General features: G+C 40.4%; 1 protein-coding gene across 1 annotated transcript in view; it reads right to left on the bottom strand.

Annotated features, from left to right (window-relative positions):
• The window catches only part of grin2aa (glutamate receptor, ionotropic, N-methyl D-aspartate 2A, a), a 121,025-nt gene that overhangs the window by 37,068 nt on the left and 66,263 nt on the right, over nucleotides 1-17,694 (bottom strand). The window contains exon 3 of the mRNA XM_066689909.1: nucleotides 16,320-16,434. Within this exon, the coding sequence (XP_066546006.1) occupies nucleotides 16,320-16,434 (115 nt within the window). The remainder of the gene's footprint in view (nucleotides 1-16,319; nucleotides 16,435-17,694) is intronic.

Raw genomic sequence — 17,694 nt, 5'->3', positions numbered from 1 at the left:
CCTACAGGGAGGTATGTTTAACCTGCCATTTGTTGTGCAGGATGTTTTCAAAATGTCTCTCCAGCTGTTGAGGAGAACCACATCTGTGAAAATGCACACTCACCGAGCTCCAGGATTGGAGGCAATATCAGGGGAATCTGAATCAAAGCCTGTGTAATGGATTCCAGATGACTGTTTCTGTTCTTCCACTGGAACTACTCTTTCCTCAGTTTTTACCATTTCTTCTACGAGACAAAACCTGCTTTTCCAGAGATTATATTATATAGGTATGACATGGAGTATTTGGCCTGTTTATAGACTTGGATTGAGGATGTACATGTTGGCCTATGAGGAGGGACCCTCCACCTATCCGAGCGAGTCAACAGAGTAAGATGGAGATGAGAAAATGTTATATTAGGACTGGATATTGCAAGTCCAACGAGATGCCATAGGCGATGGCAAGCCATGTAAGTTAACACTGTTCTTTTTTTGTCTGACTTGTTCAATAGAACAATATGGACACAGACAAAAAAACACTTAATTTAAAATTACAACATGAAATACAAAACGCATTTGGACCTTCATGGTTTTTTTAATACCATGGCTGTTGTTGGAATGTTAATATTTAATTTCCAACAACACACCAATATAGCCTACTTTAAATAAATGCATATGACATTCACATTCAAATTAAAACAAATCACAGTTTCCAGTGCTTTGGTGGCCTGTATTTTTGTTCAACACAAGAAAACCTGGAAGTTAAAGACAGGCTCATCATAATAATTAAAACAATCTATCAAGTGACTAATTACATATACCTGACTCTCTAATTTCTTCAGTTACTGTTCACTTTACTCTTCCCAATCCCCCCCACACCTCCCCCAGCCCATTACACTTTAAACAACACCCCGGGAGCCTAGCATTGCAGCACCGATCTTTGATCTCTCCTTTAAGAAACCTGATGAAACAAAATGCCACATGCCTTCTCCTTTGAAAGAGATTATTAACGGCTTCAATAAACTCCTTCCTTTGCATTGCTCTTCCTGACTGATGGAGTGAGCTATCCTGACAGGCAGAAGGTGCCTCTTTAAACAGGGTTGAAAAGAAGTTGCCCCCAGCTATTGCCACCTTGCACTCGACAAGGCTTGGCAGCTGCCCACTCCTGGGAGCCGTACAACCTTCCTAATATGCCCGTTCACTGCTCCGCATTATGAGAACAGAACAAACGTGCGTTTCAAAGAATCCTCTGATGTGTAAGCTTTAGGTAAAAACGGTGGAGTTAAATACATATTTAAGTATTGCAAGGAAGCAGCCTCTCTCCCTCTCAAATGACACATCCGCTGATAAAACAGTGTACTAATTGGCAGATCTTAGCTAGAGCAACATCCCTCTACCAACCTAGTAACAATCCCTCTTCGAAGAGACTAAACGTAAATCGAAACTGTAGGATGAAATAAATAAGTGTGCAAAAGTATTTAACACCTTGAATTGAAGATCTGTATTAGCATTCAGAGAGAGCCTGGTCTTAATCTTTGAAGTACTTTCCTTTATTGTTTCTTGAATCTTGCAGACCTATTCTTCATTTTCTTTAAGCCGAACTTTGCCTTTGGTGTGAAGTCAGCTTGCGACATAGTTATTTATAGCACTGCAGCACTACTGGAATTCCTTTCATTAAATCTTTACCAAGTCTCAAGTTCTGGCTCCCTGTGACACGTTCTCTCTGCCATACCTGACTTTTTAGATTATACACAGACACCGGGACATACCCGTCATCAGCGCCATGCCATGGAGCGCTGACACTTTCATTAGAGTACTCAGCTACAATTTATGCTCTTGTCTTCCTTCGTTAAAGATGTTCTTTTTAATTAATAGAACTGGTGGATCAAATTAACTTTGGTTATAGAGCCTGTGACTACTACAAAATGAACTGCTTCTATCTCCCAGGAAGTTACTCTGCATGTTATGTTAACCTATTTAGAGGTATTTGAGCAATGAAATCAACTGAGGGGAAGCATTTTATAAGCAGTGATGACTGTGGTCTATTCATTTAAATCCTCTGAGCTCATGTTCAAAAGTATACAGTGCCTATAGAAAGTCTACACCCCCTTGAGGTATTTTTTTCACATTTTGCTGTCAGTGCCTCAGTTTCATGCCTTTAAATGAGGATGTTTTCCACTTATCTACACACCATTCTTTGTGAACAAAGAATATGTTTTAAAAATATAAAATGATAAAACATAATAATTGGATAAGTCTCCACCCAATACGTGGTGGAAGCACCTTTGGTAGCAATGTAAATCTGTTGGGCTAGGACTCTAGCAACTTTACACATCTAGATTTGGTAATATTTAACCATTCTTCTTTACAAAACTGTTCAAGCTCTGTCAAGTTCCTTGGGATCATTGATAGACAGCAATCTTAAAGTCATGCCATACATTTTCGATTGGATTTAGGTTGGGGCTCTAAAGGACATTTACAATTGTATTCCCTTAGCCACTAAAGTGTAGCTTTGGCTGTGTGCTTTAGGCCATAGTCATGCTGAAAGGTGAACTTCCGTCACTGTTTGGCCGTAGGTTTCCCTCAAGGACTTTTCTGTACTTTGCTCCATTCATTTTCCCTTCTATCCTGACAAAGTGCTCCAGTCCCTGCCATTGAGAAACATCCTCATAACAAGATGCTGCCACCACCTTGCTTCACAATAGGGATGGTGGTTTTTGGTGATGCACTGTGTTGGGTTTACACCAAACAATGTTTTGCATTTAGGCAAAAAAGTTCAATTTTAGACTACACAACCTCCTCAGTGTTTCAGGTGGGCTTTCTTGAGTAATGGTTCCCTTCTTGCCACTTTACCATACAGGCCAGATTTGTGGAGTCTGTAACTCTTGCAAAGTTGCCATTGGCCTCTTGGTAGCACCTCTGATCAGTCTCCTTCTTTATCGGTCATCCAGTTTGGAGGGACGGCCTGATCTAAGCAGGATCTTGGTGGTTTCAGACACTTTCCACATCTTAATAATCGTCTTGACTGTGCTCCAAGGCATATCCAAGGCCTTTGATATTCTTTATACACATCCCCTGATCTGTGCCTTTCAACAACTGGAGTTCATTTGAATGCTCTCGCTGCTCATGGTCTGCTTTGAAATGCACTACCCTCAAGTGAACCTAAAGAACCTGCTGTATCCTGAAATAATGTGAATCACTACAATTTAACACAGGTGGAGACCACTTAAATTGGTCTATGATTTTGAATGTGACTGGTTACACCTGAGCTAATTTAGGACTGCTATTACAATTAAACATATCCAACCAAGCTATTTCAGTACATATTTGTATTAATTTTCAACAAATTTCTAGAGGGTTTTTTTCACTTGGAAGTGGAAGCGTAGGATGTGTAGAGAAAGGTAACAAAAAAGCAATTTTACTAAATGTTTATTCCAGTGTAAAAGGCAACAAAATATGAAGATGAAAGGCACTGCATATGGCAGACTCAGAACCATACTGATATGTGTTTTGGTTTCTCAGTTACAGGGCAATATAGTGATACAAGTAAGCTTTACCATTATTGTCATGGGGGTGAAGGTATGTCTTCCAGTTTATTGGGGCCCTGAATGAGTTTCACTTCATAAAAAATGAGAAAAAAAAAACACAAAGGAGCTCAGTATCTGCTAGGGGTTTATATAGCTTAGTCACCACACCAATTTGCTACAGGTCTTGGCCAGGTCACAAAGATATATGGATTAGTACGGCTAGACAGACATGCCATTGCAGTTTTGGAGAATGGAATCAAAATCATCTGTGATATCCAGATTAATGTGCAATGTCAAGAGCTGCCCGACAGCCCTGACAAGTAAGCCATTAGTGACCCTCAGCAGAGATTTCCACAAGAAAGAACTGGCCCCAAACCAAATGAGCTGCACAATACAACCACTCCAATACCGATGTGCTTTACAGTGCTAAGTACAATAACAGTGGCCTAAAGACAGAGGAAAATGTGTAATCCATAAAAAGTACACCTACAAAAAAAATAAAAGGCAGCTAATGGAAACAACTTGATCCACGATGCTTGTGGGGTAAAATGGTTTCCTCATAATGCAACCATCAAATCAGAAAACATTGCGTCGCTACTCCTCTCAACCTCTTTAATCTTGATCGCGAACAGCCTTGTCTGGAAACAACCTTATCTTGGCATTTGGCTATGCGAACACTATTAATTTGAAAGACATTTCATACAGAGCAGAGCAGGAGATTTCCACGGCCCCAAGAACACCTGTCGACCGTTTCCCTAACAAAGTTCCTGAAAGACTGAACATATTAAAACTTTTTTTATTTTAATCTGATCTGATACAAGGGTGCTGACATTTTCACATGTTGACAGATTTGATATTAACAATGGACATGTTGGCTGCTTTTATTTATAACATTTCTACGTGGAGAAATGCTACATTCTGAAGTGTCTTTATCAACAGAATTAATTACAGTCATTTAAAGTCATCGTTAAGTCATCATGATGATGCCTAAGGCACTAAGCCATCAGTAGCCACACAGTATAAATTTGGATTCGTTTACATTTCTCCCAGGGCTTCTCTTTGACAATATCAGAATAACTGCTCTATTAGACTTCATACAAATATAATTTCTCTGAACTGCTCTTGTGAAGCTGGAAATCGGTAATCCCCTCGGCTGTCTCCCCCCAAAGGTTTCTGTCTATACCTGAATGTCAGTGCACATAAAAACAAAGTAAAAAATGGTGGTGCCGTCATTCTCCTTTCCAACCTGTTGCCCCAGACCAAATTTACACACAAGGGCTTCTGAAACAGCGAAGAGAGACAAACCTCTGAAACAGAATGATCTTTCTATCTCCGTGTCTTACATAGTGCAGGTCAGTGGCCCTTACCTTTCCTACCAATTATAGACTTTAATACATTCTGGAGGTCTGTTTCTTTTCCCCTTCTGTGTTTTGAGCACTAGATCAATAAAGCAGTGGTCTCCCACAAGTTTCTATTCCTCCTAGTAAAGGAGCAGATTCGTTAATTTTCTCTGTGGAACGATACTGAACCCTGCAGTACCACAGAATCTATTCACTGATAGCCATTTTTAATTTGACTCTTTCCTGAGCCGCAGCTAGTTTGTTCTGCCTCCAGTCTCTGATCTTACAGCTTCATTCACAGAGATTTTTGCCAGCCTAGGTGGTACGGACTTAATTATGACTTACGCCTACTAATTCTCACCCCCTTAGGGACATGCTGTTCGGAAGCCAATGGTGTTTGTGCATTTCATACAAATATACTGTCAAAAAGGAATTAAACCCACACGCACCATAAAATGTCAATTGTGGTAAAATGGCATCTACTTTTAATGTGTGTGTGTTTCATTCAATAAGGTGATTAAGAGAGCATTTGTGCCTTTTGTTTGTTCTTCTGCAGGTAGCTAGACTTGGATTTTCCTCTCTAGAGATAATAATTAGTCTAAAAAAAAGAGGTTTATTGTTTCCTAGCAGTGATACTCTCGTGTTAGCATATCATGAACCCACACACACACACACGATGCACATTCTCGGAGCAGGAGGACTAAGGTGGCCCCAGGGAGAGCCGTAAACTGCTCTCAAACCCAAAATGTGCCGGGGTAGCTGAGTGTGAACATTAACGCTGAGGAGGAGGCAGATGGCTGTTCGGTGGCGGGCAGATGTGTGGGTGGAGTATCGAAAGCAATGACAGACAATCCCCAGAGTGCGGGGAAAGAAAAAAGGAAAAAAAATCGGCACCATGATAAGGAAGACGGACAGGCGAACGCAGTGGTGCGCACTTGCTGGGAAAGGAGACTGATGAATTGTGCTTCAGCAGTAACAGGATCGTCGAACGCAGGCCCTGTGCCTTAATTCAATGTGAGACAGGGAGCAGATATTCAGAGTTTTCTTTGTCTTTGTTTTTTTTATTGTTTGCTTGTTTTGTTCTTTTACCGAAACAGAACATATTTACTCAACAGCACTGTTTGGTCTGCTTCTCAACCCTATGGCAGGGAGCTGGATATCGGTGAGAATAAGGTTAGAGAAACATGCCCAGCTGTCTTGTCACCGCAGAGGTTTGCCTGTGGCTGTCAACCCCACGAGTAACTGCCCAGAAGCACATAACTCACCTACCAGCTGGCCACATTTGAGGTAAATGGAGGGTCTTAATTGAGCCTGGTGTGCTACAAGAGTCACTTTGGAAAGGGACCAATCTGAGACATAAAGCACCTGTCAAATGCTGCAGACCTATTCTACTTATGAAGTCTGTGGGTATTCTATACTATGGTTTGAATTTTTGAGTTTCACCCGAGTCTTCAAGGTTCGAACGCAGATGGCACAGATCAGGAGGCGGCCTATAAACAATGTACTCCCTAGATCATCTCCTTCCTGGGCATGGGTCGTTCTGAACTGAATCGGATCATCGCTCTCTGCCTGTGTCTAATTCCAAATGCTGCTGTCACAGTCCCTGTCTGTACTCTCTCCCCAAGATAACAGAAAGAGAGATATCCCCATTGATATCTGTGCTCGGAAGTGCGCATTATCCTCCACCTGCACCCCTTGGTCAATAATGCTGCCAAACTTTGGAATCACTGAGAAAGTAGGCGCTCAGAATAATTGCATTTTTTTCTTGCCTTTCTTATTTATATACACCATAACATTATGACCACCTGCCTAATATTGTGTGGGTCCCCCTTTTGCTGCCAAAACAGCCCTGACCCATCGAGGCATGGACTCCACTAGACCTCTGAAGGTGTGCTGTGGTATCTGGCACCAAGACGTTAGCAGCAGATCCTTTAAGTCCTGTAAGTTGCGAGGTGGGGCGTCCATGGATCGGACTTGTTTGTCCAGCACATCCCACAGATGCTCGATTGGATTGAGATCTGGGGAAGTCAACACCTTGAACTCATGATTCATCAGACCAGGCCACCTTCTTCCATTGCGCCGTGGTCCAGTTCTGATGCTCACGTGCCCATTGTACGCAGCCCCATACGCAACAAACTGCGATGCACTGTGTGTCCTGACACCTTTCTATCAGAACCAGCATTCACTTTTTCAGCAATTTGAGCTACAGTAGCTCGTCTGTTGGATCGGACCACACGGGCCAGCCTTCGCTCCCCACGTGCATCAGTGAGCCTTGGCCGCCCTTGACCCTGTCGCCAGTTCACCGCTTTTCCTTCCTGGAACCACTTTTGATAGGTACTGACCACTGCAGACTGGGAACACCCCACAAGAGCTGCAGTTTTGGAGATGCTCTGACCCAGTCGTCTAGCCATCACAATTTGGCCCTTGTCAAAGTCGCTCAGATCCTTACGCTTGCCCATTTTTCCTGCTTCTAACACATCACCTTTGAGGACAAAAAGTTCACTTGCTGCCTAATATATCTCACCCACTGACAGGTGCCATGATAATGAGATTATCAGTGTTATTCACTTCACCTATCAGTGGTCATAATGTTATGGCTGATCTGTGTATATACTTCTTGTATTGTCATCGGTGAATACATAAAACTGCTTAAGCTCTGAATGGAGTGACTGTCACTCTTCCTCTCCCAAAAGAGGAACTGAGCTTTGGCCAAATTGTCGACTTTTATTTTCAGTAATGGAAAACTACTGTCTCTTTCAAGAGACAATTATTCAAGGAGACTAAATAATATTACGGGATTCTAAATAAGCTGTGTTTGAACGCACAGGACACCGGCATTTATTTTCTATTTTCTATTTATTATCTTTGAACACCGTTTTGACAGTGTATCTTATTCAGAGCCCTTATGTGCTATAAATCTCCATGGTTGACAAGCACATAAGGCCTCGACTTAATTATAATTTTTCCAGTCACACCATAAGCACCTACCTGCCAAACAAGCCTTGAGCAAGCAGCGTTCCATATACACCGGCATAGTTATGGATTTCATCCGTTTCAATTTGTTGCGTATGGCTCTCTGTGCATCTCCTGATATGTGGCTTCTGTTCCCTGTCTCTTAGCTACATTAACTTTTGTACAAATGGTTCTGTAGTAAAGCACACCTTATTATGACAGGCACAGTGCTTTTTCATCCAGGCGCTCCTTCTCGAACAGGGTGGAGCGCAGATTTGATTCAATTTGATACATTTTTCTTTTGAACAGAAATTAAATCAGCCATTTCCATAAATATCTTATGAATATATACATGCATAGATACATACATATACATACATGCTCTTCTTGTTCCTATTATTTTGTTTGAGTGCCAGATCCTGAAATCTTCAAGAACAGCCACTGTGTTTTTCAAGAATGGGGTTGAGTTTCTGTACAACAATTTTCTAACCAACAGTAGGACTGTTGACTGTCATAAATCTTTTGCTGGAGTACAAACAGATATTTTATTGTAGTACAAAATCTGTCATCAGAAACCATTTATATTCATCTCTTAAAATCTGACCGGGATTACAAAGTCTCAGAGTGTACTTTCATTTGATTTACGCCCCATTGGAAGCCTCCTTCATAGATCAAAATCCCTCTTAGCTGTTGGCATTGTACTACTGGATACTAGCTTTGTTTATTTCATTTTTAATTCTGTGGTAGCACATACTAGTTCAAGAATAATATATTATATGACTTTATTAATATTCTTTATAATCAGAAACCAACATGACTTTAACATGTAACATGTCTCCATATTAAGATTCATGTCCGTGGTTCTGTGCAATATTCTGTGAAGGATAGCTGCCTGTCCTCACCAGTGTGCATTTATCTATACAATAATGAATGATATGGATTGATGAACAAATAGGAACTTGGCAAGGAGTTCATTATTTTCCGATTCCCATGTTTAAATAAGAAATTAACTGTTGTTAGCAGTTTGCTACTGTTGATAATATCTCGATATGAAAATGCAACAATGAGCAGTCATTTTTCACACAAATGTCTAATTGGATAGTGCTGTTTAGCAATATGAAGCAATAACCCAATTAAGATTAAATGCTTGGATTGTCGCTGTCATTTGTTTTCTCCTTACACTCACTGATTATGTTTAGAAGTGTTGTTTGATGCAAATCATACCAGGAGGACTATCTATCCAGACATCCGTTCTATCACAATAAAATGCTTCGCCTTCTGTGATGATAAGAGAATACAAATCGGAAATTTGAATTATTTCTATGCACTTTTGTACCATACTTTTCTTTTTAAACAAGTACAGAATTTATAGTAGATTGAGCTTCAGACAAAAAAACAAAACAAAGCTATATCTAATCTTTTAAAATATATATAAATAAATAAACCACAACTACTTATGGATCTATTAAGTAGTGTTCTCAGTTAAACTGTCATCAGATAGGTGAATCCTAAGACCTGTTCAGTATGCTGTTGAGTGTTTCGATGTATTAAATTGAAGTATTAAATGAGGAATGAAGCACCTTTTGTTTTCTAAGCAGATGTCTCGAAGTCTCCAAGACTATAATGACTACAAAAACCATGTTCAATTAGCTAATTTGTGCTTAAGAGATCTCACTCACTGATCTACACCTAATTCTAGACCTTTACTTTTACTGGCTCAACCCATATTGGACAAGGGGATAATTCTATATGATTAGTTAAGTCTTTGCTGACCACACAGTGTAGACATATGCTATAGTTACACATCTTCAGTCTGCACAAACAGGGTTACAGATATTGGTGCCGCACACCGATGCCGTAAATCACTGTTGAGGTTATAGCCTGCACCCGTAGCAGTTCAAGCTGATAGATTGAGTTTGTCAGATTAATATCAACAGAGTACAGTGCTGAACAGCATTACAGTCCTATTATGTTTCTCAGAACAATGCATCTGTCATGTCCCTCCACTCCCAATGTGTTTTATTATCAAGGAGTCCAGGAAGATTTTATACAACCTACATTCTGAGAGTGTAGAAACAGCTGTAGGGAAAGGTGACAAATTCAACATCTGGTCTCGGACGTCTATTCAATTTAACATCATTATATTGTCTCTAGACATCGAGGCCAGAAAAGGAATGGAAAGATGGCCAAACCTAGAATTTGTATGATGATTATGATTAAATATGTCACTATGTCACTATTTCTATAAGAAATTATTTCAGAAATATAGCACAATTCCAGGGTGTTTTGAACTAAAACATATTATTTAGTGAAAATCTGATTTTTGACGATTTATTATTGCCAGTTTTCAATCTACCCTTCAAGCAATGTAAAACCCACTGTAGAACAAAACAAATATAGAATTCATTAGTAGTCATTGTTAATGTTAATTCTGTGAGCATTCTGTCATTGGGTTCAATCTTGTCTGGTAAATTAAATCATCACTGTGCTGGCAGAAAGCTGTTCTGATTGACTCATAATGCTTATTTAGCAGTAACCTAACACAAACCAGTCACTGTCACTCTGATTTCACTGTCCTGCTCATGCTGAAAAGGGATAGGCATATACATTGAGGGAAAAAAGTATTTGATCCCCTGCTGATTTTGTACGTTTGCCCACTGACAAATAAATGATCAGTCTATAATTTTAATGGTAGGTGTATTTTAACAGTGAGAGACAGAATAACAACAAAAAAATCCAGAAAAACGCATTTCAAAAAAGTTATAAATTGATTTGCATGTTAATGAGGGAAATAAGTATTTGACCCCTTCGACTTAGTACTTGGTGGCAAAACCCTTGTTGGCAATCACAGAGGTCAGACGTTTCTTGTAGTTGGCCACCAGGTTTGCACACATCTCAGGAGGGATTTTGTCCCACTCCTCTTTGCAGATCCTCTCCAAGTTATTAAGGTTTCAAGGCTGACGTTTGGCAACTTGAACCTTCAGCTCCCTCCACAGATTTTCTATGGGGTTAAGGTCTGGAGACTGGCTAGGCCACTCCAGGACCTTAATGTGCTTCTTTTTGAGCCACTCCTTTGTTGCCTTGGCTGTGTGTTTTGGGTCATTGTCATGCTGGAATACCCATCCACGACCCATTTTCAATGCCCTGGCTGAGGGAAGGAGGTTATCACCCAAGATTTGACGGTACATGGCCCCGTCCATCGTCCCTTTGATGCGGTGCAGTTGTCCTGTCCCCTTAGCAGAAAAACACCCCCAAAGCATAATGTTTCCACCTCCATGTTTGACGGTGGGGATGGTGTTCTTGGGGTCATTCCTCCTCCTCCAAACATGGCGAGTTGAGTTGATGCCAAAGAGCTCGATTTTGGTCTCATCTGACCACAACACTTTCACCCAGTTCTCCTCTGAATCATTCAGATGTTCATTGGCAAACTTCAGACGGGCCTGTACATGTGCTTTCTTGAGCAGGGGGACCTTGCGGCCGCTGCAGGATTTCATTCCTTCACGGCATAGTGTGTTACCAATTGTTTTCTTGGTGACTATGGTCCCAGCTGCCTTGAGATCATTAACAAGATCCTCCCATGTAGTTCTGGGCTGATTCCTCACCGTTCTCACAATCATTGAAACTGCAATAGGTGAGATCTTGCATGGAGCCAAGGCCGAGGGAGACTGACAGTTATTTTGTGTTTCTTCCATTTGCGAATAATCGCACCAACTGTTGTCACCTTCTCACCAAGCTGCTTGGCGATGGTCTTGTAGCCCATTCCAGCCTTGTGTAGGTCTACAATCTTGTCCCTGACATCCTTGGACAGCTCTTTGGTCTTGGCCATGGTGGAGAGTTTGGAATCTGATTGATTGATTGCTTCTGTGGACAGGTGTCTTTTATACAGGTAACGAGCTGAGATTAGGAGCACTCCCTTTAAGAGAGTGTTCCTAATCTCAGCTCGTTACCTGTATAAAAGACACCTGGGAGCCAGAAATCTTGCTGATTGATAGGGGATCAAATACTTATTTCCCTCATTGACATGCAAATCAATTTATAACTTTATTGAAATGCATTTTTCTGGATTTTTTTGTTGTTATTCTGTCTCTCACTGTTAAAATACACCTACCATTAAAATTATAGACTGATCATTTATTTGTCAGTGGGCAAACGTACAAAATCAGCAGGGGATCAAATACTTTTTTCCCTCAATGTATATGCCTATCCCTTTTCAGCATGAGCAGGACAGTGAAATCAGAGTGACAGTGACTGGTTTGTGTTAGGTTACTGCTAAATAAGCATTATGAGTCAATCAGAACAGCTTTCTGCCAGCACAGTGATGATTTAATTTACCAGACAAGATTGAACCCAATGACAGAATGCTCACAGAATTAACATTAACAATGACTACTAATGAATTCTATATTTGTTTTGTTCTACAGTGGGTTTTACATTGCTTGAAGGGTAGATTGAAAACTGGCAATAATAAATCGTCAAAAATCAGATTTTCACTAAATAATATGTTTTAGTTCAAAACACCCTGGAATTGTGCTATATTTCTGAAATAATTTCTTATAGAAATAGTGACATAGTGACATATTTAATCATAATCATCATACAAATTCTAGGTTTGGCCATCTTTCCATTCCTTTTCTGGCCTCGATGTCTAGAGACAATATAATGATGTTAAATTGAATAGACGTCCGAGACCAGATGTTGAATTTGTCACCTTTCCCTACAGCTGTTTCTACACTCTCAGAATGTAGGCAAACGTACAAAATCAGCAGGGGATCAAATACTTTTTTCCCTCACTGTATATGTAGGGCTGTTACGTATTCAGATTCAAATCTGAATATTGCATTATAGTAACTCAGGCAGATGAGTATTCTGAATACTGTTTCTAAAACAATAGGCGATCACTTTAAGCATTACGTCTTAAAAGATTTTAGGAAAGGGCACAAGACCCCATTAAGGAAAAGTGAAAGAGTTCAGCTTTGCGTCGATGACGAAACCCAGGCTTTTATTGCATTTGTAATAATTTTATAATTGTACTGCGTTTGTATTTAAACAACTTAACTTGCAGTTCAGAAACAGTAGTTGAGTTTTTTCCTTTCCTGTATTGCCTACTGGGTACATGATGACACGTTAATTCCCATTAAAATAAATCAATGTCAGCTGTTGGTAATTCAGGATTCTCCCCAGTAATTCTTTATTGCAGGGTGGCAGACACTTGCCAGGAGGCAGGAATTTAGCAGGAAACGTGTTTTATATCGCCTAGAGTTGGATTTTTCTATCAGAGTTCAGAATTCTCTCTAAAAACAATCAGTAATCTTTAGATAACTATTCCTCCCTTTTTGAAGGACACAACTACAATAAATAATAAAATACTCACCTACGGCAAATGAATTGTTGATGAGTGAAAGCAGGTAGCTGCGTTATTAGTAGGCCTGGGGATGGGAAGTTAATATTGTCTAAAAAATATGTGCATCACCAGTGGAATCAGGGGAGATTCCTTGTGCGAGCATTTTCTCTATTTTTCTCTGATGGAAGTGTGTTATTTTATGGATTTTTTTCCCAGCAAAATAACACATAAATAGAGCTCTATGTGGCAATACACATCTGTAGACCATCTGAAAATACATTTTTACATTTAAAAGAATGCTGAAATATTTACTGTCTTAAAAGGAATACAAATAAAGTACAGTCCAGTGAGTCCACTTTTACCAGCAAAGCTGTACAGTTGGGGAGGATGTGTGTCTTGCTTAACAAGTCTCCCACCGACCAAGCTTCCTTTTCTTCATTCTCACCTCTCTTAGATTCTGATCTTTCCTCTCTCCTCCTAGGTCACAAACCTACAATGTGTGCCCTGGACCCTCTCCCTTCTCGCCTCCTGACTTCTCCCGTTCTACTCCCCTTCATCTCCTCCTTCCTCAACTCCTCACTCCTCTCTGGCTGTTTCCCCTCTGCTTTTAAACAAGCTGCTGTCATCCCACTCCTCAAGAATCCTACCCTTGACCACACCTCTCCGCAGAACTACCACCCCTACTCCCTACTTCCTATCAAAGACCCTCAAGCGTGCTGTTCACCGTCAGCTGCATTTCTTTCCCATCACTCGCTTCTTGATCCTCTGCAATCCGGCTTCCGCACAGCTCATTCCACTGAGACGGCTCTCCTGGCTGTCACTGACTCCCTCAGCTGTGCTCGAACGGCCTCCCTCTCCTCAGTCCTCATGCTCCTCGATCTCTATGCAGCATTTGACACTGTCGATCACTCCATCCTCCTCTCCTGCCTCGCTGACCTTTTAATCTCTGGAACTGCTCTCAACTGGTTCTCCTCCTACCTCAGCGACCGGTCCTACCAAGTGACATGGCGAGGCTCCTCATCCACCCCCCAACCTCTCCTCACAGGCGTTCCCCAAGGCTCCGTCCTGGGTCCCCTCCTGTTCTCTCTCTACACTCACTCCCTGGGCCCCCTCATCGCATCCCTTGGAATTTGTAATATGTTATGCCTTGTACTGCACTGTATTTTTGCACTTTGTATTATGCTTATTTTGTAAGTCGCCCTGGATAAGGGTGTCTGCTAAGAAATAAATAATAATAAATAATAATAACAAATTAGTTTAGGGTGCATGCATTGGATCTACATATTTTCTTGCTTCCAAACCTTTGACCTGTAGTGTAGTTGTATATATATAATTGCCCTGATCTCTTGTCAGTAATGTCAAGTACAGGCTTTGTAAATACAATCAAAGTACAGGCTTTGCAAAGTCCTTGTTTCCCTCCTCCACAAATCTCGGAAAAGGCGAACCACAGGAAAAAGCTTGCAGCACAACACAGAATAAATGGTGCACAAGTTTTGTTTTTGTTTTTTATCAACGTCAATGAGCAGCATGTTGACGTGGAATTAATTAACATAATTATTTTTTTGAGGATTAAATTTGGCATCACAACAACTTGATCTCTGCACCTGTCAGTTTGCTGATGATCGGGGAAGAAAAGCACAAGATAGTGTTGTGGCCAGTGGGCATCCACCAGAGCGTGACAGCATCAGAGCTGACTCTGGGATCCTCAGAGACAGGGGGACTTAAAGAGATCAACTCCGTGAAACAAAAAAATGAAACAGCATTTGATTCACTGATCAGCATTCCTACCACAACTGCTACTTTCAGTAATTGCATCCCCGGCTTAGCAATGCGCATTCAGCACCATCGCCCAGCACTACCAAAAAACCTAAAAGCAAACTTGATGTCAAGAGAGGCACCTAGAATATCTCATCATGCAGAACTAAGGACTGTGAAATGAGGGAAAGAGATGCAGATAATAAAGTGGGAACTTCGAGAGGTGCGGACTTCATTTAACACAAATATGAGTGTCGCAGCTCTCAGAGTACGTTTAGCTTTACTGTACTGTAATTATATTTTACAGCACTCTTGCTACCATTTAAATGATATCATTGTGGTTACACACTGCATCGAGAATGGCAGGCCTGCACTGCCTCTTTGAAAGAGTCGTCACATTTTATTTTTTTCCCCGCTTCTTACTTAATGCACTTTTGCTAGAGCTACACCTAATTGGTGTCAGAATACACGGCGGACGTTAATAAATGTGTCACATTCCTGACAAGGCAGCTGTTCCGTTGAGCTAAGCGGTAGCACATCTAAAATATGTAATTTTAGAAACAGTAGTAGCATAAACATTGGCTAACAGTTCATGCTTATTTCTAAAGCTTACTATTGTATTTGCTTTTTTGGTTTTAAGGAAATATCTGGCAAGGGTTTTTATGATGATTTTAGGTCATTTTAATGATCTGAAAAGGCTTAGAAATGAAGATCATTGGTAACTGTCCACCGTTAAATGCAAGTGCCTTTATTATTCCCCTTTGGATGTTTGTGCAAATTTCACTGCTCGATTCACTTTTCCCAGACTGAGGGAATATTCATCTCTTGGGAATGCTAGTAAATTGTTTTTAAGTCATCACATTTTTTTAAGCCATGCCATCTGTTTTGTGAGTGTTGGCTTTATCTTGTCAATATATTTCTGTAGAGTAAGACTCGCATTGATTAACTGCAGGCTAGACCCCACAGATCAATCCCCCCCTCTGTTTTGCTCTTCTCATTATTATTATTTATTCCCCATTTGAATTGACTAATGCTTAAATAATGTCTCTTACAAAATATGACATCCCAACAATGTTAGTATCTCCATGTGTATATTTGTACTTTAACTAAACACATTGTTGGACACTTTAAGACAGCGTTAAAAAATGTTTTAAATGATCTTTTAAAAGTGTCTGAATGCTGCAGAAACGCAACTTGATCTCCACCGAGACTCCCTGGACGACAATGTTGTGGTTAGATTTTTCAATATCTGGAAAAGATTAACATAATTGTACATTTTTATCATGTCTCACATTTCTCTTGGTGCATTGATCCCAGAACTGTGTGCAATTAATCAACAGCAAAATGTCATTCAAATCCAACTGCATTGTTACACACGGCTTGCTTCTGTCACAGCATTCAATTCAGTTCCAGCAGAGGTGACCTTACCTTCTCCCACTCCCTGTCCTTGTTCAAAACTATGACAACTAGTTTGGGGTTCGCTTGGTACCCGTCTTCTGTGAAGGACAAATCTCTGCCATCCCAGGTCACATTCATCATATATCTAAAAGACAAATATTCAGTGAAAAATTAATGAGCCGTTGAGCATCTAATGAGCTACCTAATTCAGTCATCATATTAACACAGATTAAATATGTGCAGGGAACCTTATTACTCTCAGAGATAGCCTGATTCTGCATTCATCTGACAGTCTGTCTGAGCTGTTGTGTGAGAAACAGGTATGTGAGACCATGATGGACCATGATAACATTAGATTGACATTTTCAGGGGAGCCACAGGGTGAAATGACCACCATCAACTGGAATAAATCAGTTAATTTTGACATAATTCAAGGCATTTGACAAAACCTATAATTTCCTGTCACATAATTTCCACCATTAAAAGGTTAGAATATGACGCAACAGTTCCATCGTACACATTACTTGCTGAAACCATCTCTTGAGATGAATCCCCGACCGCCATAGATTCCCGGCGCAACCACTTATTTTGGTATTCCTCAGGCATCTGAAAACCAAAGTGTACTTCATGACACATGGGTTACATGGGGCCCCAGGCACTTAAATTCTCACTCCTACACCTCTCTTCCTCCACCTCCTCCTCCTCCTGCAGTAATGGCTGTTGAAAGTAAAATGCAATGAATTTATTCATGACCCACAATTGATGTTCTGTAGCCGTTCAATGTATCGCAAGTTACAAAAGTAAAACCATTCTCAACCTCATTCATTGTTCTCTTCTTTTTTTTTCAAATATATCAAAGCCTTCTTGACAAAAAACTTTTTTTTCCTTCCAGCCCAAAGGAAGGCTTAGGTGAGCAAATCTTTCAAAGATCACACAGATGTAGAATTATCATTCTCCCGTTCTGACTGGGTGCTTTGTACTTACTTGGTTGCAAAGTGAGAAATCTTAAGATATACAATCTGCTGATCAATTCACGAGACAAGGCCTACTTGAGTCGGAAAGGTTTCTAAACGGCCGAATTGCTTGTTAAATTGATTTGTCCTGCAGAAAGCAGATGAAAAGTAGTTTTGCTCAGATCGGCACAGATATATTGTACACCCAATTAACAGGATTTCTCTAGAGAGCGTTGTAGAGAGCATTAAACATTAACACCAGAAACTAGATGTTTTAAGACTGCCAGGTGAAAGGTTATTTCCTATATCTTGTATGTATTGTTTGTAAGAATGGATACTTTAGCCTTCAATAGATCAGTAGTTTGAAAGACAAATAAGACAAATTTAACTTACTAGACTGCATCAGTGATCTAACTATGTGACTCTAGAATCAGAAACTTGCAGGAAGAGAC

Source organism: Amia ocellicauda, chromosome 17 (genome assembly GCF_036373705.1).
Source record: "Amia ocellicauda isolate fAmiCal2 chromosome 17, fAmiCal2.hap1, whole genome shotgun sequence".
NCBI lineage: Eukaryota > Metazoa > Chordata > Actinopteri > Amiiformes > Amiidae > Amia > Amia ocellicauda.
Note: the sequence above shows the minus strand (reverse complement) of the source record. Positions and strands in the feature narration are given on the sequence as shown.